Source organism: Muscardinus avellanarius, assembly GCF_963383645.1.
Source record: "Muscardinus avellanarius genome assembly, chromosome: 2".
NCBI classification, from domain to species: Eukaryota; Metazoa; Chordata; class Mammalia; order Rodentia; family Gliridae; genus Muscardinus; species Muscardinus avellanarius.
Window position 1 is genome coordinate 156,688,725 of NC_137787.1, and position 24,410 is coordinate 156,713,134.

The 24,410-nt window shown below is 33.1% G+C and overlaps 1 protein-coding gene across 1 annotated transcript in view; it reads left to right on the forward strand.

Moving 5' to 3' along the window:
* Window positions 1-22,838, forward strand: part of TDRD3 (tudor domain containing 3) — a gene marked incomplete at its 3' end in the record, with an annotated part of 135,427 nt that extends 112,589 nt beyond the window's left edge. The window contains exon 13 of the mRNA XM_080719972.1: window positions 22,722-22,838. Coding sequence (XP_080576098.1) covers window positions 22,722-22,838 — 117 coding nt within the window. The remainder of the gene's footprint in view (window positions 1-22,721) is intronic.
* Between the last annotated feature and the right edge of the window lie 1,572 nt (window positions 22,839-24,410).

Below are 24,410 nucleotides of genomic sequence, written 5' to 3' on the forward strand. Positions count from 1 at the left end.
ATTTGAAACAGGGCCTCACTAAGTAGCTGAGGCTGTCCATGAATCGCCATCCTCCTGTCTCAGCCTCCCAAATGCTGGGATTACAAGCATGCGCCACCATGCCCGGCTTTTATCTTTCTTTTGAAAGTTATTTTAATGACATTCCTCAGATTTGTTTCTAACTTTAGAGTTTATAAACAATTTAGGCCCCAAATTACTAAATATATATCAGGTTAGCATAAACATTTGATAAATTCACAGCATTTTTGTATACATTAATCCTCTCTTACCTAAGTCTCCCTTTTATTAATGGCAATTGAAAACATGATCTCTGAATATATTGTGCTGGTTAATTAAGAAGTAATTCATGATGTCTTTACATTGAATATCATATCATTTTAATTTTCTTTTGAAGTAGTACTAACAGGACTTAATAGGTGAGAGCCATAACTGAAGGGAGCTGGAATTGTCAGATGCAGTTTTCTTTCTTTAGACATTTTTGATTCATTAGACCCAGGGCTTATTCTTTCCAAGTGTAAAGTTTGTCTTTTCATTTACTTCACCTATAGGAAACTTTTGAAGTTATAATTTCCAACTGCACTGAATTTTATCATTCCTTTGAAAATATATGCAGAAGACTTGCTAATATACTCATTGTATAGGAGATAAAGTAGTAAAATAAATGAATCTGAAGTATATTTTTGTTTTGTTTTATTTCTGTGTTCCCAAAGATATTAATTGGGCATTTGCCTTTACAGTATAAATATCAGTATGTTTGAAGATTTTTATTAATCTGAGCAGGCATCCTTGAATAAAAAAGTATATACAATTCTGTTTTAGTTTCTGTTGAATTTCTAAGCCTTTTTCCCTTGCATCTAAAATAGTAAAATAATTTTTCATGTTATCATAGGGCCTTTTCTTTGGAACTCCTTTAGTGTGGTTCTCTTTCTTCTATATTCAGCAGTGGTTAATCCTGATGATGTGCTCAAAGTGGACTTGTGATGATTGATATATATATATATATATATATATATATGTACTGGGGATTGAATCCAGGGCCATTCTACCTTCGAGACACACCCACAGCCCTTTTATTTTTTATTTTGAAACAGGGTCTCAGTAAGTTGCTGAGGTTGGCCTTAAACCTGTGATGCTTCTGTCTCAGCTTCCTAAGTACTGGGATTATAGGTGTGTACCACTGTGCCCAGCTTCCACTCCCTTTTTAATCTTAAGCAGTCATTTTTGTTTCTCTATTATTTCTCTATATACTCATTTTTATCTCTTGTTTATTATTTATTGCTCATTTTATTCTGTTACTTAAACATTATCTTTTTGGCTTTTTAAGCATCTTTTTTTTAATCCCTGGTGGATGGTATCTTTTTATGTAAGTGGACAACTCCTACTACTGATCCTAATTTCCCAAATGTGACTGGACATATGCTGTTTATTCAAGAATCATGTACAATAGATTTTACTGTCATGCCTTTAGTAAAAGCAGAGTTGATCTGTCTCCTTGTGAGAAATACTTTGGTATCGTAGAGCTTCAGTTTCATTAAATTTGGAAACTACTGGCAAGAATATTACACCTTGGCTTGAAATAACTCCCTTAGTGGTCTATCATTGGCTGAAAGCTCCATTCAGAAGGTACAGGAAGTACTACAACAGTGAGTATATTTTATTTGCCTTTAAAATATCATGACTTATTAAGAGTAAACCTAATGAAGGGGTTCTATTTAAGCATCTTAGAGCATCATAACAATACTAACATTATTTTTGTATATGTTTTTTAATACCTCATCCATTCAGTTTTTTAAAGTGTATTCTAAGAACATGAGTTTTACATTGTGGTTAAACAAATTTGGAAAATTCTGGGTAAAAACGAATTATTTTTTATTACAGAATTTCATTGAGTCAATAAGTTAGTAAGCTAAATCTCCAAGAGACACAGAGTAGTATACACTGTTTCACAAACTTACCTTCTTCTGAAAATTCCCCTTTATAAAGAACCTTTTATAAAAAGTCTACATGAGGTATTTGGAAAACAGCTTGCTAGTTTTCAAATTTCCCACCTATAAAATGGATAAAATTTATTTTTAATATATATATAGTTATAGATTTTCCAAATCTGTAATAATATGGTATTTTGTTATAAGTGGATAGTAAATATTTAAAAAGCAGTTTTCCTTAAACATTCCAAGACACTTTATACCTTCTTTGAATAAAGTACAAAATATATTCCTGGAATTTTATGTCCCTTTATGTCATTATGCTCTCAGTAATAAGATTTTAGTGCATAAAAATATTTTGCATCTAATTATACACAACTCACTGATCTTATAATTTTATTTTACCTATTTTTAGATTTTTTATGTATTTCAGAAATTGACATTTGTGAAGACTTTAATCATAGCTTTCATAGTACTGCTTTCTTTGTATGTAATCCGTACTTAATAACCCAAGTGATATTTATATGTTCCAGCAGTAATGTATTTTTGTCATTTCTTTGAATCTTGTCAATGTTATTCTCCAGTAATCTAGTCTAAAGTAAAATCAGAAGTCCCTCAATCCCGTTTTTTTTTTTTAGTTTTTTTTTTGTTAAACTAGCATTAGCTACTAAATTAAAATAAGTATCAAAACAAGTTAATGCCATTGAATTTGCAGACATTCTTAAAAAGAGAAGAGTCTTCCACCAAAATTTGTTTTGTTTCAAAATTTGTATTATTTATTTAATAGTATGCTAGTATGTTGTCTCTGAGGCCTTTGATTTTTTTTTTTTTTTTTTGGTGGTACTGGGATATTATTGTTTTAATTAGTTAAAAGTGTGTTATTTAAAGAATCCTGGAAGCCGAGCGTGGTGGCACACACTTGTAGGTGGCGCACACTTGTACTTGGGAGGCAGAGACAGGAGGATCCACGCATGTTCTAAACCAGCCGCGCTGACTTCAGAGACCCTGTTTCCAAATAAAAATATAAAATAGGTCTGGGAGTATAGCCTGGAGGTAGAAGGGCTTCCAGGAACCCCAGTACCACCAAAACAAAACAAAACAAAACAAAACAAAAACCAAAGCCTCCTGGAAAACAAATTATTATACTTAACTGCCTTAGATCTCTTGTTTTTATTTTCCTGATACCATTTGTTAAATCAGGTGAACTGATAATCTTGGACCCTATTCCAGGGCTTCCTTAAGAGATCTGGAGGTTAGAATATTCTTATTTCAAGAAATATCCTCTTTTTGGCCACTTATAAATGAGAATTTACTGTTGTATAGTAACTGGCAGAAATGCAAAAGAATTATAGAAATAATCAGTAGTTATGTACAGTAAGTACCATCTCTTTTAGAATTTGATAGCATCAGAATTTTAAGTTAGTACATGAATTGGTTTGATATCTGAAACAGTGGAAGGAGGTCAGTAATTATTTGCTGAATAATTGATGTGGTCCTAGGATCATCTTTATTACTGAACAGTTCTTTCTAGACATCAATCCTGAACATGACAGTTTGATAGTTTTTTTTTTTTTTTTTTTACTAAATATTACTTGAATTCTTTTTGTACTGACACTTCTTTGGAAAGTAAATTGACCTGTATGCACAAAAGATTAAACAGATATAAGAAAAGTAGAATATATATTTTCTTCACTCCAAAAACCACCTCATAAATATTGATAAAGCTACAATCAGACTGAAATGACACCAGTGTGAGAGCTATTGCTGGCTTGGTTCCTGATTATAGTTTTGTTAGGCAAGTTAAATGACTGAGATGGTGTGAAGGAAGTAATTTGGGAAACCCAATGTTGACTTTCTAAATCTTTTAACTTTAAAAATCCTCCGTTGGCATCTTTATCATGCATAAATATTCTTGTTTTTCCTGGATTGTATGATTAAGAAATTAGGGTCAACCCCCTTGCTCATAATTAACAAATAGCAATTCTAGTTCTATATATTTCAAATTCTAAAATTTATGAACATGTAATATTTTAAAGTGTTGGATTATTTTTGGTAATATTTAATGAATGACATAGGATAATATAATGCGCATTTTATCTTGGAACACCTTAAGTAAACCAGGCTTACTGTAACTAATAACATGGAGAAAGTACACTAATGTCCTTTTTTTCCCCAGAAGGTGAAAAGATAATATATATCTTAGCATATCAAAAAATATTAAGTCTAGACTTAATTAGATTTTTAAAATATGAAACTGAAGCCTTAAAGGAAAACGGGAGAAATATCAAGAGCTTGAGAGGATTTGTACTTACTCTAATTTGTTAGGTCATCTACGTGAACCATTTTCCTTTTTCTTCTTTCTACCTCTTCTCTTCCTCATTATCAATCTCTTTCTTTTCATCTTCTTTCTCCTTTATTGTGTTTTGTTTCATATTTGCCACCTTATTCATCTTGAAGGTGTCAAATGATTTTAATTATTAGTTTCGATATTTTGTTACCCAAGTTGGTGTGCTCAAGTGAAGGGTTAGAGTATCATCTAAAGTTTATAATGCCTTGATAACCCTGGTTTATCTTTTGTATGCCCTGATTTGTATAAATGCTTACTTTGCATTAGGTCCTACTGATAGGTGTTAGGGTACTGGGCTTATTACTAAAAGATCTAGAAGTCCACTTGGATTGTATCCTTGTATTCTTAGAATATTAGCAAATGAAATAAAATTTCTCATTGAATGTATTGAAAACCTATTAGAAACATAGTTATGACAAAGAATTAAAATATATAATTTTTATGATAATTAAGGAGTTAGTCTGTTAACTAGAAACTGGAAAGGGTAAATTTTATTTAAAAATACAAGATTTCTATCTGAAGATGATGCATACATATTCCTATTTGTTGAAAATATTTAAAGTTGCCAATGTAAATATGTGAACAAATTTTCAATTTTAATGATTATAACTGCTTTAATGAAAATAATCAGTGAGGAAAGATTATTAAGCTAGTTATAAAGTGGCCACAGAGTATATTTCAGGTAGATTGGTATCTTGGTTCTTTGGCAGTTTTCAAAATAATTTTTATAGTATCATTTAAAATTCGAACTGAAACTGCTAAATAAAAAATTTAAGCAAACTGCATTCAGTAATTTTAATTATAAAAAGTTTGGCTTTCTAAAATGAGAATTACTGTGCTTTGAGGTTCCAATGAATTATACATAGATGGCAAAGTATAGCTCAAAATCACTTTTGATGTTGTTTACTGCTGGTTGCCATTCTTGGGCTCAAGGCTGAGAAACATTTTCAGATTCTGTGTGCTTTATCTATCCTGAAAGGATTTGGTGAAAAGGGGTCACCAAGAGAGATAAATGTCTGCTCTGCTTGGCCTTTGAAAGAAGGGAGAGGGCAAAGCTGGTCTTGGGCAAATTACTTCCACCTCCCTTTCTGCCCCTGCTTCAGCTCCAGGGGAGCTGGAAATGCACAGGAGGAATCAGAAGACCTGGGTTCGAGTCCCGGCTCTGCCACTTACTACCTGTGTGACTTTAGGTAAGTTACTTAACATCTCTGGGTCTCAGTATCAGTATAGGTTGTTGTGAGGATTAAGTAATATGATCTAGATAAATGTTATTTGTAACCTCCTGAAATCTACAGGAGCATACATTTTAGTTATTATAGACTTGGCCTCCTCCCTTTCTTTTCTGTAATTTAGTCTTCTCAGCTATGCATTTTAAAAGCAATCCGGAATGATTTAATGCCTTTTGCTTTTTCCTATATGCACTCTATACCAGAACTATTATTCCTACCCTCTGCATGTTTCAGAGTTAAGTATTCTAAGGATGTAGAACCAGGTTGATTAAATTAATCTTCACTATAGAGTGTGGATTACTATCACCCCTTTTTACCCTTCCCACTCTGTCACCCTTCTTTAATCTCAGAATTATGATGCTTAGAAACATCAAAGAATGCATGAAAATTTCGTCAGTGTTGGGGAAAAAAGGTTTTGGCACAGGAAAGTCCTTTAATTCCTGCTTCCCAGCTCACTGCTCTATTTGTTAGTATAGTTGACTGGGAAACTGAAATATAAATGTGCCTCTACTCCTTTCGTGTTCTCCGTGGAAAAGGAGATAGAAATAGTTTAGCATTAAAAGTTTTTTGGAAGTCTTACTGGAAACCTAGATCCTTAACTTATGGAGTATAGAAGAGGAAATGGACTTGATGACTGTGTCTTTGGTTATCTCTTTGAGTAATATTTGATATGATCTTATCTTCTTAGTAGAGTAAGTATTGGCCTGTTCTCAGACAAACTTAGTTCATATTGCCTGTCTTTACTAGGTGCTTAGTTTATAGAACGTGCATGGAGCTGAGGTAGAAAGAAAATTGCTTTCTGGATCACATCTGGCTTCAATATTAAAGGGTCCTTATGAAGGCTTATAACCTATATCTCTACTTGGTACAACCCTTCCCCCAATCTAAGAGTGCTTAGTCTGGCTATGTGTAAATGATAGTAATAACAACCACTTACATGAACTGCTTGCCATTAATGCCTAATTACCGTGTAGCACAATAACAGTTACTCATGTCATGATTAGATTAATTTTATTTAAGATTTTGGTTTTTTTTTTTTTTTTTTTTTTTTTTAGCCTTGAACCATTGACTTATGCTCAATATGGTTTCTTGCTGAAGTGGCAGCGTCATCTTTTATAACTAAAAATTAGAGAGAAATATTGAGCTCTGGTAGTAATCAAATGAAAATTGAAACAATTAGGTACAGTTTTAAATTTATCAATTAATGGAAAAAAAGTAAATGACAATTTTTATGCTGGCAAGGATGCAGTGATATGGATACTCTTATAAATTGCTAATGGCTGTGTAAATTGGTATGATCCATTTGATTTATTTTCCCAAGACTTAAAAGGCTCATAAATTTGAAGTCAGTATTCCTTTCATTACTAATGTCTCCCATGGGAATAGGAAAGGATAAAAGCCAATTGATGAGAGATTATTATTGCAGCATGATCATAATGGTAAAAAAAAAACCCCTAGAATCTATGTAAATGTCTGACAGGAAGAGAATGGTAAGGTAGCATCTATCTGAAATATTCTATAGCTGTGTTGAGATCATTATGAAGATTACATTATTTGAAAAAAAAATTTTTGCAATACAAGGAATGGAACCCAGGGGCATTGTACCTCCGAGCTATACCCCTAGCCCTATTTTTATGTCTTTTTATTTTTAAAACAGGGTCTCAGTTGTGAAGGGCCTTGCTAAGTACCTGAGGCTGTCCACAGACCACAGTCCTCTGGTCTCAGCTTCCCAAATGCTGGGATTGCAAGCATGTGCCACCACACCTGGCCTTGAAAAAATTTTAAGTAAATAAAAACAATTTAAAGACTTGAATGAGAATATTTTCAAGATAGTGATTATTTTATTTTATTTTATTTTATTTTATTTTATTTTATTTTATTTTATTTGGTGGTACTGGGGTTCCTGGAAACCCTTCTACTTCCTGGCTACACTCCCAGGCCTATTTTATATTTTTTTGTTTGGAAACAGGGTCTCTTAAGCCAGCATGGCTGGCGTGATCCTCCTGTTTCCGCCTCCCAAGCACGGGGATTACAAGCGTGCACCACCACACCCGGCGATAATGATTATTTTAAAGCAGTAAACAACCCTTGTACCACCTGTGTATTTATATAAATTGTTTTATAAACTTCCTATAGTTATTGTATTATGTTTTTAATTGAAAAAAGCAAAAGCAAATAAAATAAGAATTTTTGTGACAGTTCATTTTTAGTATCTAGTCTTTTTAGTAACTACGAGAAAAACATTTGATACACAAATGACTCAACTCTTCTTTGTTTATTAAGCACAAGCTAACAGTTAACCACTTAGTAAATTTTCAACAGGTCTCAGTAGAAACTTGATGGTTAAAATCTACCTAATAACTGGACTACTGAATATTATAACATTCATTAAGCAGAAAACATATCTGTGGGTTTGCAAATGATAAAACTGACTAACATTCTTTACTTAAAAATTGTTTTGTCTGGGCATGGGCACACCTGTAATCCAAGTACTTGGGATATTGAGATAGGTGGATCACAGATTTGTGGCCAGCCTGAACTACTTAGTGAGGCCCTTTGCAAATTAGTGAGATCCTATTTCAAAATAAGCATAAAAGGGCTGTGGTTCAGAGGTAGAATGCCCGTAGGTTCAATTCCCAGTGCTACAAAAATAATGGTGCCAAATTTTTTATTTATGAACTTAACAATTAAGTATACAAAACAGAATTATTTGCATTTATCTAAGCTTCTAAAGATAAATGTCTTGGAATGTATAGTAGTTTATATCAATAATTTGTTGCGACAATATTTGTATTGGTGAATTTTACTGCTTTATTATACTTTATTCTCAGTAGTCATATTCTTAGAAGAGTTAGTGCTCCATGTCTGTTCATACCAAGGGAGGTAAAACTTAATGATTTTATAAACATGGTTACTGTATATGATAAGTTGGTTGGATTTGACTCAGTGAAAATGTCGGGGCCCACTCGGCTGGACCGAGATGGCACCCAGGCTTGTTGCCAGCGTGGATTCAAGATGGCGCCTAGGCTTGCAGCCAAGTCATGAGACTCACAATATGGATGTCTCCTTGAGCATGCGCAGTGTGCCATGCTACGTGCCTGCAGAATGATCAGTGACGCAAAGCCTTGTGCTGCCACCAGCCTGCCTATGAGAGAGTCAGAAATGTGCATGCCCTAGCTGTGGAAGTTTGGGGTTGGTAGGGAATAGAAGGAGGGATTATGATGCTGATATATATTGTGCTTGTTGCATGCATTGTCAGACATATTAGATATATTGAGAGACATGAAGAAGAAACATATTAAGGATCCATTAAAGAAGAATTCATATTTCAGCTGAAGAGGTGTCTGTCGTTCTCTAAGCCCCTGCGGGTCGGAGTCTTAGGGGACGATATGAAAAAGGTCACTTTCTAACTTCCTTTCTTCATTAGAAGAAAATAAAAACGAACATGTTGCCAATTAGTGAGATTCTTCGTCTCTCTTTGGTATCACATTAGTTTTTAATACCAATAAATTTTAAAATGATTTTGTAAACGTAAATTGCCAAAAAGAGCTAGTTTGCTATTGTGTGTTAAGTTCTTCATCTCTAACTCACTGGAATAAAATAGTCAGATAGCTTGACTCAAACGAAAAAAATAACTGCTGTACCTGGCATTATAAAAAATAGAACTTTACATTTGGGAACTAATAATAATGCTTTTATTGAACACTTAATTTAACTGTAATCTCTTTATTTACATTAATTAGCTATAATCTCTTATATTTATATTATATATTTAAAATGTGAGATTGAAAGCACTTGAGTTTTATCTGTTTATGTTTTAAATGCTCAACCTAATTTTCTCTTGTAACCCCTGAATCCATTGTGATATATGGAAAGAACATGAACTTCAGAGTCCAACATAACCTGAGCATGATAAGTAATCTTTTCAAATCTGTTATGTTTTTTCCTCTGAAAAATAGCATTGAAAAACATGTAGCCTCATAGGGCTGTTGTGAGCAACATAGACACTTCTCAATAAATATTTTGTTATGTCACTGGATGATTGAAAGGCCTGGCACCTGGATTCATAATGTTGGTTCTGTTTCTTTAGTTTTCCTGTTCGGCATTGGAAAGAGCAGCTTCTCTTACTGTTCTCCTCTTGAAAGTGATATTTGTTGACTTTGGTTTGGAGCAGCAGCTACTAATCAAACTTAGGAGTTGGCTATCCAACGTCTGTTTTTTGCACCATGCTTATTGTAGAGCTAATTTTTTATCTTTGTTTTTCCTGTTAAAATGATCTTCTATATTAAGACCTTTAAAATTTATTTCTAATGTAAAATCCACATTCTCACAAAATGATAGAACCATTCTCCTTGAAGCTAATAATACTGGCTACAAAATTATAAAAAAATTCCATTTTTCTTTATGCATACCATTTTCCTCCATACTTTTTAATCGTATTGTTTATAACAGCCTTCATAAATCAGCAACTTCTGTTTTAGCTCTGACACAAAGCTTTTTAGCCAGATTTGCAGTTAGTATACCTGCTGCTTAACATTGACAGGATTCTTGTCAAAACCTGGGTTTTGCATAAACTTCTCCTTACTTCAATGCAGATTTCAAATGACCATCTTACTTTTATTTAGAAATAAGAAAGTAAAATTTGACTATTGTATCATAAGTGTTACATTCTGTAGAGAGAAGTTTATAAGTTTCTAGAATACCATTAACTGGTATAGTCTTTTTTATTCCTCATTGAGATTTAACTAATAACCCTCAATCTTTCAAATTGTTGTATAAGTTAGGCATGGTAACGTATGCCTGTAATCCTAGCACTTGAGAGCCTGAAACAGGAGAACTGCAGTTTGAGGCCAGCTTCAGTAATTCAGTGAGACTAAGCAACATAGCAAAACCCTGTTTAGAAAAATAAAAATAAAAAGATCTGCAGGTTTGTCTGGGAAATAAAATACTCCTGTGTTCAATTTTCAGGACCATAATCAAACATAAAATATCAGCAAGTTGCATGTGGCATGTGTGTGTGTGTGGGGGGGTGCTAAATTGCACAAAGGGAAATACTTTAATCTTATGGATGAATTTAGAATAAAAAATATTTTATCTTTTTCAGTTCGATACACAAAAAAATGTTTGAAAAACAAGAGATCTTTGATTCTATAATACAGAAGCTTTATATTTTTCTAACTTGTCCTTTTGTCATTGTTCCTGCCGTGGTCAAATGGCAGAAGGGGAATCACTTCATTTTTGCGCACCAAGAAGAATATAACATTTAATATGATTACACATTTAATCTGTTTTTCTTTTGTATAAATGATAAGCAAATTACTCTCCAAAGAGTATATAATCAGTTCCTCTACCCTCTGTTGAATATCTTAGATGTTTCAGTTATAGAATTATAGGTGCTTAAAGGATGGTTCCTAAATTTCAGTAAGCATAAAAATAAAACCATATATTTGTGTTGTGTGACACATAATGTTTGATTTTCCTTTACTTAATTTGACAGAATAAATTTACATCCCTTATTCACGGAGGAAGTCTTTGTGATACCTTTTTCTTTAGGCATCTAGTCATCAAAAATAATTGACGTTTTCTATGCTTGGAAATAATTCTTTTTAAAAAAAGAAAGTTAACTTCACATATTTAACACCTTGGAATTGAGGAATAATTAACAGATTTAAAACATACTAAGGGAAATATAGATTGAGATAGTAACAAGATGCTATATTGCTTCTCTGTTTATTTTTGAGGTGAAATGTAGCACAAATGGTTAAAAATGTGAGCTGAGTCCATTCTGATCACTGTGGTTATTGTTGGAACACTTCTCATATGCCAGGCACCAAAATATAGTTCTTGAAATATATTAACTGAGTTAATATCTACAGAATTTCTATGAAATAAATATCAGTATCTCTATTTTACACACAAGGAACACTATAAAAGCGAGCTCAGAGCTATGCTGCAGAGTTGATATTTAGGTTTAATGCTTGTTGACACTCTAGAGTATGATACTATACTTATAAATAGAAGAAAATGAAATCAACCTGAGAATTTTTATGTGCGTTTAATGAAAATATATATATATTCAGCATAGTAGTAAGTTCTTACTTAGTATGGGATACATTGTTCTGGTAAAATTCCTTTCAAACACTTATTTTCATTAATCTTAGTTCTGACAACTGAAGATGTAAGTAGAGGTGTCAGCTGATATTTCTAAAGGAGATAGAAGATATTTTACATAGAATTAATAAATAATTCCTATTCCTTTAATTCTACCATTCCATTGTTACTATAGTTCATTCTTAAACTGAGACTCCTATCAATTTTGAACTTCCCCTAGGCTCTAGTTTCCAGATTAGGCTACTTTTTTTTCTTTGTGATGCTGAGGAACCGAGGGGCATTCTACTTTGGAGCTATGCCTCTACCCTAATTTTTTTTTATATTTGTAAACAAGATGTCTGAAGCTGGCTTTGAACCTCCAATCCTCCTGTTTAAGCCTCCCAAATACTGGGATTATAGGTGCATGCTATGACACCCAGTTAAGCTAAGCTAAATTTTAACAACTCATCAAGATAATGCTCCTTTAGCTGATAGTCCTCTTAATTTCCACACACTGCAAAATAAAGGCTAAGAAATCACCAAAATAACCTTTTGAGAAATACCTGATATGTTACAGTTATTTAGAACTTACTGATGATAATACTGTGCCAAAATAATATCTTTCATTAGTGCACAGACTTCAAATGCACTTAAATTTAGGACTTTGTATTTAAATTGAGAAACGGTTTTCTACAAATATATAATACAGTATATTTGAGGTCAAGTTGTACAGATTGCATTGGATGGCAAGCACAGTATGAATGGTGATTGAGCAACTGATAAAAACATTAAAGCAATTGCCTTATAAATTTATATATTGCCTAGGAAAGTTCTTTCCTCATGAGAAATACATAATAGTGTTGTGTTCTAGGCAGGCCATACTTAGAATATTATTCAAAGTACTAGGCTATATAGAGTACTAAATACCAAACTATAAAAGAAGGATCATCAAGATGATGGAGATTCTGGAGGTAGTGATGTTTGACAAATGATTCTTACTAACAGAATAAGGAGAGTTATTGTATTTGCTTTTAAATAATTTAAAATATCTTATATGGTAGAGGAAACAGACATAACTGGAAAATATAGGTAAAATTCCAGAAATGCCAATTTATACCTTATAGTGAAGGATACAGAGCAGTGGACTTTGTGGCCCAAGCACATCTGAGCTCCCTACACCAGAATTATTCCAAGGACACAGGAGCACCATTTGTATATGATGTGACAGAGGAATTTTGTACTATAGAGATCAGTGACCTATAGGGTTACCTAAAATGATGACTGTATTAACTAGCCTAATAATTGACAAAAAGGTTTCTAAACATGTTTTCTTTATGTTTCACTGAAGAGAAATAATTACAGTTTGTTATGCAAACATTGTTATTGTGGGTAGTTGAACATGATTAGGAATTAAATGTGATAATGCTCTTTATTAATTGGGGCTCTCCCTGCTTTAAACTTTAAAACTTCCATCCTTTTTTGCCAGTGTCGTGTTTCTTAATTCTCAGAAAAAGGGACCAAAAACATCAGCAAATTATTTTATTTATGTATATCTTATAAATATGCTGAGCATTTTATATCAGATCTCCTCTTCATACTAAAGCTCTGGGTACTTTTTGAAAGAAAATATCTGGCCTATGTTTTATCAATTTGTCATGAAGTATTTTTCTAATTCAGTTTCTTAAATCTATATTACAGATCTCTGTAGCATACAATATCTATCTGTCCCTGTTGGTCAGTTAAATAAAATGCATTTGACTGTTTTAAAGCAAAAAGAAATCTAGTGTTATGATGTAATAATTATTACTTTCAGAGAAAGAATTTAGTTAACCTACAGTGAGTTATATTAGCCTACAAATTTAAGATATAAAATGATATAAATTATAAAAAATGAAATAGTTAACCACTTATAATTAGTATTCATCTGTTTTAGCTATGATATATTTTATTAGATATTTGCTCTACTAGCATATTTGGGAATGACATTGCTTTTCTAAAGATAAATTTTGCACATTGACCTGAAAACATATCAACAGATATACAGAAGGGTATGTATTTTCCATTATTAACCATTGCTGCCATACTTCTACTTTTAAAATAATATCTTGACTGGTTTCCTTTTATGACATTTACTAAAAATTTAAGTGTATGGTTAATTTTATGCAAATAGTGTCTGTAACTTTTTAATTCTTTAGTCATGCTCCTTTGCCAATATCTTCCCTTTTATTCTTTTTCTCTGTAATTACAAAAGGGAATAAAACTATTGCTTCAAAAAACGGTAACAATAGAATAATTTCTAGTGTGGAATGATAGTTTTTGTGTGTAGTTTTGAACCTCTGAATAAGTAAAAGAAAGGCAGGTGGCAAGAACCTTTTTCCTTACATTGGCCTTTTCATTTTCGCAAAAGGCTTTTCCACTTTCTTTACGTACACAAAATGATTTGAGGAATACTATTAACTAGGAACTAAGTTTCTGGTTTCCTACAAAATCTGAGTGAAGGTTGCATGCATATTTTATTAACCTCAGGTAATTCAGAATAATAGCCAACATAAACTACTTTTTTTTTTCTTTTTTCTTTTCTTTTTTTTTTTTTGGTGGTACTTGGGTTCCTGGAAACCCTTCTACCTCCGGGCTACACTCCCAGACATATTTTATACTTTTTATTTGGAAACAGGGTCTCTTAAGCCAACGAGTCTGGCTTCAAACCTGCGCGATCCTCCTGTCTCCACCTCCCAAGCACAGAGATTACAAGTGTGTGCCACCACGCCTGGTGTAAACCACTTATTTTCTAAACACTTTATTATCTCACATAATTTTCTTAATAAACTTAGGAAGTAATTATTATTTCTTATGTGAAAAAGAGAGAAAGAGATAGACATACATAGACAAATTGAGTAATGTGCTTAGGACGTGGTGGAATCTAAACACAAACTCAGATCTGACTTAAGGGATAGAGCTCCTGGCCAGGTCCCATGACACACACCTGTAAATATAGGGTTGAGAGGCAGAAACCAGAAGACCACAGGTTTGAGGCCAGTGCAAGTAACTTAGAGATTTAAAAAAAAAAAAAAAAAGGCTGGTATAGTACAGTGGTAGAATACTCCTGGATTCAGTCACTGGTACCAACAGGAAGAGAGAGAGAGGGCAAAGGAGATCTTATATGCCAGTGGCTGTAATGCTGTAATATAGTCTTTCTCAAGGAAATTTTCAAGCAGATTAACATCTTTTAAAGCAGGACTATCCCCTACTCTGACATCTGCAAATTATGTAATCTATTTAACTGTTAACACAGATGATGAGTTTTAGAGAGTTACACATTTTTCAAGTGATATGTTCATTCTTTGGACTTAACTATAGTATCTCAGCAAAGATGATGACCATAAAATAATGCTTATACTACCTTCAGGGTTGAAGCCCATTTATTCACAATTAACTGTGGAGCCTTAATAACATTATGGTAAGTAAAGTAAGACAGGTACTGCATGGTTTCACTTAATATATAAAGACAAAGTCAAATTCATACAATCAAAGATAGGATGATGTTTACCAGGAGCAAGGGTTGAAGGAATGGAGAGATGTTATAAAGGTACAAATTTTCATTTATGCAAACTGAATGAGTTACAGAGATTTAATGTACAGCTTGGGGACTAAAATCAATAATACTGTATTGTATACCTAAAATTTGCTTAGAGAGTAGAGCTTCAGTGTTCTCACCATAAGAGGGGATAGGCAAAAAATGGTAACTAAGTTGGTAGATATGTTATTTAGATTTGTGATCATTTCACAGTATATATAAAAACATCAAGTTGTACAACTTAAATTTATATAATTACAGCCAGGTGTCCTGGCGCACGCTCGTAATCCCAGCACTTGGGAGACTGAGACAGGAGGATTGCACATGTTCGAAGCCAGCCTCAGCTACTGAGTGAGGCTCTCAGCAACTTAGCGAGACCATGTTTCCAAATAAAATATAAAATAGGTCTGGAAGTATAGCCTGGAGATAGAAAAATCCCTGGGTAGCCGAGCGTGGTGGTGCACGCTTGTAATCCCCGCGCTTGGGAGACGGAGACAGGAGGATCGTGCAGGTTCAAAGCCAGCTGTGCTGGCTTAAGAGACCCTGTTTCCAAAAATAAATAGGTCTGGGAGTGTAGCCTGGAGGCAGAAGGGCTTCCAGGAACCCCAGTACCACCAAAAAAAGAAAAAAAGAAAGAAAGAAAAGAAAAGAAAAGAAAAATCCCTGGGTTCTACCCCTAGTACTATACACACACACAAAAAAATGTATATAATTTCTTTTTGCGATTTAAAATTTTTTGTCAATTGCACAAAAATTTAAAGAAAATGAATTCATGATAGAATAATTTAACTATTAGAAAAAAGAGGGAAAATTATTTAAAGCAAGAAATATAAATATAATGTAATAGAACTTATGTTGTACAGCCAAGGGGTCTTATTGAAGCATGGCCACTTTTGTTAGTTTCTTAATCTATAAAATGAAGAGATTCAGAGTATTACTGCAAGGATTAGACGTCAGCATGCAATATGTCAAGCACATAATAGACATTTCTTTCCTATTTCAAGATGTAGTTAACATATATATATTATTTTATTTTTAATGGAAGAAGATCTATAGCTTTTATTTGAAATATGACACAGATGTCGAAGCCTTTTTTCTGTATTCTTCTGCTTAAAATATGGTTGGAGGCCTTTTGATAGTTAGTTGAATTTTCTTGAGTGCCTAAATTGCCAAACTAACTTGTTTACTTTGTATTAAAGGGTAGAAAAATCTTACAGATGTTAAGTAAGGGCAATAATGAACAGTATTATGTGTGCTTTCAACATCATTTAAAAATTAAATTTTCATATTGGAATTTAATTCTTTTCAGATGGTGCTTTAGTTAACAGAGCATAGAAAAAACTCTTAAGTGAAGTATTCAGACAATTTCATGATACCCTGTAGAATCAGCAACAATTTTAATTCAGTTTAATATTACTTTAGAAAATAAGTTTAAAAAGGAAAAATCAGAACCTTAGCGAAATGTCCCACAATCCTTTATATGATAAAGGAATGAAAACATTGTTTTGTTAGTCATGTAATGTTTTGTCTTAAATTATTGTTTTTTGCTTTTCTGTCATAGAATATTTTAGTTTAAATGAAATATTGCCAGACAGTTTATATGGAAAGAAATGATCTAAGAGCATCTCCGAGGGAAAGGGATAATACTCCATTGTGTTTTTTTCCAAAGTGGTATTTTATTTTACTCAAAGCTTCAAAAACTAAAAAAAATGAGTCTTATAATATTTACTATATTTGGTTATATTATAGCTTACTCAAATGTTAATGACACCAGAGATTTTTTTCAACTAGGTATATATAAATGAATTTTTATTATCAAATGAAACGTAATTTGTGGGTGTCAGAAGTAGAGCAGAGATTTTCTCTGTGGTGGAAGGCAAAGGAGAAAGGGCTCTTAACTTGAGTCGGTGGCCCACATTCTAACTCCTGTCATTTCTTTTTTTTTTTTTTTTTTTTTTTTTTTTTTTGTGGGTGTGAGGATGAAACTCAGGGGCATTAGGCCTCTGAACTACACCCTCTGCCCTATTTTTTTTTTTTATTCTTTATTTTGAAACAGGGTCTCACTACATTGCAGAGGACCTTACTAAGTAGCTAAGGCTGTTCGTGAACCACGATCCTCTGGTTTCAGCCTCCCAAATGCTGGGATTATAAGCGTGCGCCACCACACCTGGCTGGCTCACTTTCTAATACTAGCCAAGTATTCCACCCAGTTGGTTCCCAGTATATAGCAGAGATTAAAGATGGCTGATCTTTCAACTATTGTGCCTTGAGGGTTTCAAAGCTTGTGGACAATAAGTAAAAGGGAGGCCATAGATACCGTTCCCACATGTAAAATCACCTTTTAACCTGAGCCCATCTATCTTATGTTAGTATTTTACATAAAGTTTCATTTGTAAAAAAGAGTGCTGCATTTACATCCAAAATAAAAGTATAAATCTGCTTTATAAGATTATCTCCAGCTCTCCTTCCAGTTCTGGAATGTGCGGTGTCTATGTTCACTTTCACTGTTTGGAAGCATAGTGAAAGGCAGCCAGGACTGAGAGTCAGACCTCTGTCCCAGCTCAGACTGTGCCACTCATTACTTGAGCAAACAATAGCTTCCAAGTCATAATAACAGTTCTTAATAAGAACTTTGTCTTATAATTTGTAGTTCTAGTATGCCAGGGGCCTGATTTATTTTGTATTACAAGTATTAATACTGAGGTGCAACATATTTCTTATAGGTACTTGGCAAATTGAGATTCTGTGTTGCTTCTACACAGCTCTTTTATAGGCACAGAGGTTATTCATGATCTTCACAGAAAGTAAGAGCTGGTCCAGCATTGACTTTAAGTTTTCAGCTACTCTAATATAATGGAATAGTAGCAAAACTTAAAAATAGATGATAAACATTTTAAGTTCTACCTTTGGAGTTCATTGCATAATGTTTTGGGAAAGCAGATTTGTCTTTACAATGATTGTTTGCATGGGTTTTATGCTAGAATTAGTTATATTTTCATAATATAGCTAATCAGGCAAGCAAAATATGACCTGAAAATTCACAAAGTAGTATATAACTGAAGGAGATGCATACTAATTAGCATTTGATGGTTCAAAATATCCTAAATTTTAAAGATACTTGTTGAGGGGACATTTAATTTTATACACTGGCTTATGTTTTGTGAGTACTATGCACATTTTCTAAGTCTGTTGTTTTGTTAGGTACTAGTGATTGAACCTAGGGGCATTCTACCTCTGAGCTACACCCTTACTCCAAATTTTTTGTTCATTATTTTGAAATAGGGTCTCACAAAGTTGCAGAGGGCCTCACAAAGTAGCTGAGGCTGGCCTCAAACCTGCAATCCTCCTGTCTCAGCTTCCCAAGTTCTCGATTACTAGCGTGAGCCACCATGCCGGGCTCTAAGTCTTTTTTTTTTTTTTTTTTAAATAGAATTGTCATTCCTACTTCCTCTTGTGAGCTTATCGTTATGAATGTAGAAAAATCCTGAAGGAATGGTAATTTAATATAAATTGATTTATTGGGATGATAAATAACTTGTAGCTAAAAGAGGAAAATAATAGGTATTATCAGCAAATAGATTCCTCCATTCCCTCCAAAAAGTTCCACAGAGAGTTGGATTTAGGACTTAGGGCAAAGGCAGAGAAAGAAGTGTTAAACAAACAAACAAACAAAGCATATGGGGATACAAACCCAAACTTTCTGAATTTTAGAATTCTTTTTCAGGTTACCCTGGGACTTCCTTAGGAGCACCAAGTTTTATTTGCCTGGCCTGGAGTTTCTCAACCTCAGTAGTGTTTGCATTAGGACTGGCTAATTCTTTGTGCTATGGGCCATCTTGTGCATTGTAGTATGTTTACCAGCATCTCTGTCCAATACCTACTAGATGCAATCTCAACTCCCTCTAGATGTTGCCTCATGTCCCCTTAGTAACAAAATAGCTCCCAGTTGAGGACCTCTGCTCTCAGGAGAGCACTCCTTTGCTTTTTGTTGTTGTTGTTGTTTGCTTGTTTTGTTTTGTTTGTAGTTTTGGTGATCAAACCCAAATCTCATGTGTGCTAAGCAAGGCCTCTACCACTGAGCTATCCTGTCTCCCAGTAGAATACTTGTTTGTGTGCTTAGCTGCACAGCACCTGAATATTTTTGGAACAAATAGCCTATTATGTGTGTTTCTTACCTTCTACTTAACTGGAATATATTCTAGGTTCCAAGTGACCAATTTACAATGAACTTTCATAACACAGCTCATTTATAAATGGAGAATATGTAGTTTTTTTGTGTCAGTTGAGTTACAGTGCAACTAATGAGACTAAATGGTATGCAGGAAAGATGTAGTTGTGACCTGTGAAATGTATTTTAACAATGAGATTGTGTACCTATCTAATTTTTGCATTGTTTTTTTTTTATGCTTCACAATACCACTTTATTTATGCTTGATGTTATGGTGTTTTTTGTAGTTTTGTGTCTTTTCATGAAAAATGAGCAATACAGCATTCAATATTGGCATGAAAAGAGGGTTCATTTTGAATATTATTAATTTACTTTTTTTTTTTTTTTTGGTGGTACTGGGGATGGGACCCTTATACCTCCAGACTACACTCCCAGACCTATTATTTTTATTTGGAAACAGGGTTTCTTAAAGCCAGTGAGGCTGGCTTCGAACCTACGTGATCCTCCTATCTCCACCTCCCAAGCGTGGGGATTCCAAGCGTGCACCACCATGCCCAGCTTCATTTACGTTTTTAAAACCAGTTTTTTTTTTTTTTTCTGATAACATGGCCAAGGTGAAGATGACTTTGGACAGTTCCATTTTATGGAAGTTATTATAACCCTATAAAGACATTGCTTAAGGGTCAGAAACAAAGTGGCCCTAGCCTGGGTTCTTCTTCTAATGTGTTCTGTGACTTGGAAAAATTACTTCATGGTCTTGTGTTTACAGGTTGGTTCGTCAAATCTAGACAGATGGACTAAATGTCCTTTTTGGAGTATGGCAGCTCTAACATAGTATCAAATATTTTAAAAACATGTTTTAGAACTATGAATTTTTTAAATTTTTAAATTTTTTTTAGTTTTTAGTCTGGTATGGAGTACTGAACTGTAAAGGAAGAAGATAGGCTAGAAGAGAAAGAACATACAATTTTTATTCAAAATCAGCTTCGAATAAACTAATCTATTAAATTGAGCTGTGTGCTATATATATCAAGTAGAAAGAGGTACCCATTTGGTGCTAAAAATTACTGGCTATGCACTAAGAAATTGTTGTTGTGAATAACCATATTTGCCCTCTGCTGCTCTCCAGAAGGAATTTAAAAGTTAAAAAAGAAAAAAAAAGTAAAAAGCAAAGATTGTACCTTTGACAATCATTAAAAAAAAAAAACTGTCAAAATCATTTTTATTTTGGGGGACTTCTACTTTTTTAAAAAGATTGTAAAGACATCACATTATGCAAAAGAAATCTCATGGTTGGTCATCTCTATAAAACTATTTAATTGGCTCTGGTTAGTACACTCTGTGAATCTTTTAAACACAGAAGAGACAGCTTTTCAAATAGCACTGTCATTTTTATTATATAAACCCAGCTCACTCACTCAGTAAATGCAGTATCCTATCTTTAACAGTGCATTTTATTGGCAAAGTACAGATTTTTAGATGTTTTCCAGCAGATTCTGAAGCTGGGTATGGAAAAAAATAACCTTCCATTCTAATTCCTGAAATAATTACTTCATTTCCTACAGTAACATACATTTTCATCCTTTTCAGTTAATATGCAAAGCTGTAAATGTTGTTGTTTCTCGTAAAATTAAATAGCTTCTTTTCAAATTTAACTATAATATTTGGCAATCATCATTCAGAATGGTGACCAGAATAATAAAAATAACTCTCCTGAATACATTCATATTTTTCGTTCTGTATTTTTATTGCTTTGCTAAATTACAGTTAAGATATCTGACACTTCTAACCATTTTCAGATTGTTAACGAAAGGGGTATAGGGTGAGGAGAATTCATCTGGAAGTTTGTCTCTAAAAGGTGGCTATTATATCAGATGTATTGTCAGATTATTTTCAATTTCTCTTTCAATTTCTGGGATGATAGTCCTTTGAGGATGATCATTAATTTTTTTGCTATTGCCTTATTTCTTTTACCTGGAGATTGAGACTTAAAGATTTAAATAGTGTTTGAATTCAAAACCGAATTTGTCTTAGAAGTATTAGGGCAAAATTACAAAGCTTTCATGTACTTCAATACCATATATATATATATATATATATATATATATATATATATATATATATGTATATATGTATGTATATATATATGTAGTGGAAATAACAGGTTTTTATTTTTTTCTTAAGAGTACTGCGAGGCATGCCTAATAATGAGGATCATGTTCATGTCAAATATTAGATATCATTTCTGGATAATAGGAATTAATCAAATTATCTTAGATCTTTTTGTTTCCATTAGGTAAAATTGCAATAGTTGGATCAGTAAAGACATAAAAAAGAAAACTCAGCATTTTATATAAGTTTTTTACATTACTAATGGTCAAAGGAAAACAATTTTTTGAGAAAAGAGATGCAGAGATACAGTGAAAGTGAAAGAACGAAAAAAAATTCCAAAATCATGCAAATTATTGTGCTCTGATAATTCAGTTGCAATTTAAACTCTCTACATTGGGAAATAGATGCTATCTCTTTCATAAACAAAACTGAGAGCCAATTTTTTCCATCTCTAACAGGGCACATATTTTATAGCTGAATTAATTCAGAAACATGAAAATAACAGGGTGGCAGCACTCAGTAAGAAACCAGTGTGTCTTTGGCTATATTTTGTTGCTTTTGAGTCTTTTTCAAATATTATAATTAACTATACTCTGCTGTTTAATCTGCTTATCCTAATTTCCCCCACGCTATTCCTTGAGCTAGTACATCATCTACCCCCTCAGTAAGAAAGAAAATGACAAAACAGTTTGAGTTTTACTTGTGGTGAACCCTCTATCTTGCATGAAGCTTTCTTTATATGTAAATTGTATATCTTCTCCCTATTCCAATTCATTATTTTTCTCTGTCTCTAGATGTAAGGTTCTTAACGATATTGGAGATTTCATCAAGTGAGGACAGGCAGTTGGTGAATGTTCTCTGGCTCTTCAACCCTTTCTTCATATTTTTCCAAGACTCCTTTCCATGATAAATACTTAAAAATATTTAGACTCCCAACTATTCAAGAAAATTGTTATTATAATATTTGGTCTTGTATGTGTTTCACCTCATTGTATCAAGTCGTTCAATGAGACAATCATGCTATTATTTGGAAATAGTTTCCTTTTCTTATCTTACCACTATAAACTACATTCTTCTATTACCAAGAACCAAAGAATTTTAACAATGTCCCTGCCTTTTTCTTTCCCCTTCCCCTTGCCTCCCTCTGTTGTCAGAGTTGACAGATGCAAATCCCAGGGCAGCTTAAGAGGGCATATTAAAATGTGGGACCATAAGGTGTACTTAGGAAAGTTGGAGCAACTTTGAACATGTTGAAAAAATTACTCTTTACAAATAGGAAGAAGAAGGCACCTATGACCAAACTCTTGAGTTCCGTAGAGGAGGTGATGGCCAGCCAAGACGATCCACTCGGCCAACCCAACAGTTTTACCAACCTCCCCGGGCTCGGAACTAAAATGAAAAGGTAAAGTTGGACCTTGTAGAGTGGTTTCCAAATAAAGATGTGCTTCATGTTGAATGTGTAAGTTCAGTTACTGATATTTCATAGTAATATACATAGAAAAAAATGGGATCTTTGAAACAGCTTTCAATTACAATGTATTTGGAATGATAACATACTGCTTTTCCAACAAACTTTTTCTCATAAATGCTATTTCTAATTCCCGTTCTTCTATTTACTGTCTTCTAATATTAGAAATGATTATAATCTCTGAAATAACTATAATTTTAAAAGCATAAAAGACCTGTAAGAAAACAAAGGACTAAACAACCTGGATAATTTAGTTTATTTTTTATTGCTTAATTTTTTTTAACTTTTTTAAGAAAGGAAATATTTCATAGTATATCTTCATAAATTAGATTAAAAATATAATTACTTATTGAAATGTAATTTGGGGGCTATATGCTATTGATCTAGCAGTTTGCATGCCAGAGTTTTAAAATGAGTTGCTGGGAAAGAAAGATAACAAAAATTCAGGAAATTATGGAACCAGTCTAAGGCATCTCATGATAGTGAACAACAACCTCATTTCTTAATATGTTTTTGGGAGGAAATACTTTTGTCATCTTTGGTAACAGTCCTTTTTTCATTATGCTAATACATTTGAATATTTAAACATAATCAGTTTTTCTATTACAGCTTTTAATATATATTATGCGAGAAAGTAACTCAATAGCAAGACTACTCACAATTTGTTAGAAATTGCTCTCAATTCCTTACTTCAGTTATTTGTTCTGCAATGGCTGTTATTCATGCTGTATTTTTTCCCTAAGTGACTCAGTTTTTCAAACCAGTGGTGGCTGTTGAGCCCTTGAAATTCACCAAAGCCAAATTGAGATGTGGTCTAAGTATACACCAAATTTAGAAGACTTGGTTTAAAAAAAAGGAAAATTATCTCAATGATTTTATATAGATTACATGTTGAGATAATATTTTAAGTATATTATGTTAAATGAGTGTTACTAAAATTGACCTACTTATTTTTTCTTATTTTAATGTGTTCAAATAATTTAGAAATCACATTTATGTCTTATGTGGCATTTTTGCTAAATTTTGGAACCTAGAATCTTAGAACCTCCATCTTCTCTAGATTTTTTTCATAGGTTAAAATTCTGTTGTCCTAAAAGAAATTTTTTTTCTGTATGTGTGGCAGTCTGCCTAGAGCAAAAGTCTAATGCTAATTGACTTCTGAATTATCTGAACAAGCCAATGTAGCAGTCTTTTCCTTTATTATTGGCTTTTGTTTGTGCTTAATACAAGATCATTAAGTAAACAGCCCTGGCCCACTGTTTGTAGTATCACAGAAGAGCTACTTTTTGACTCTGGGCATTTTTCTGGAGTATGCAAGACCTGGTTATTCAGTTGGTGCTCATGACTATTTAAACAGAGTCAAAGTAAGTGTAAGGAGTACAGGAACTTTGCATTGTTTAGATTGAGAATACACTTTTAAAAATAAGCTCATTATGCTGATAATTAATGTCTTATAAAATTAAATGGAAGCTGAGTATTCCTCTTAGCTTCCTGAGG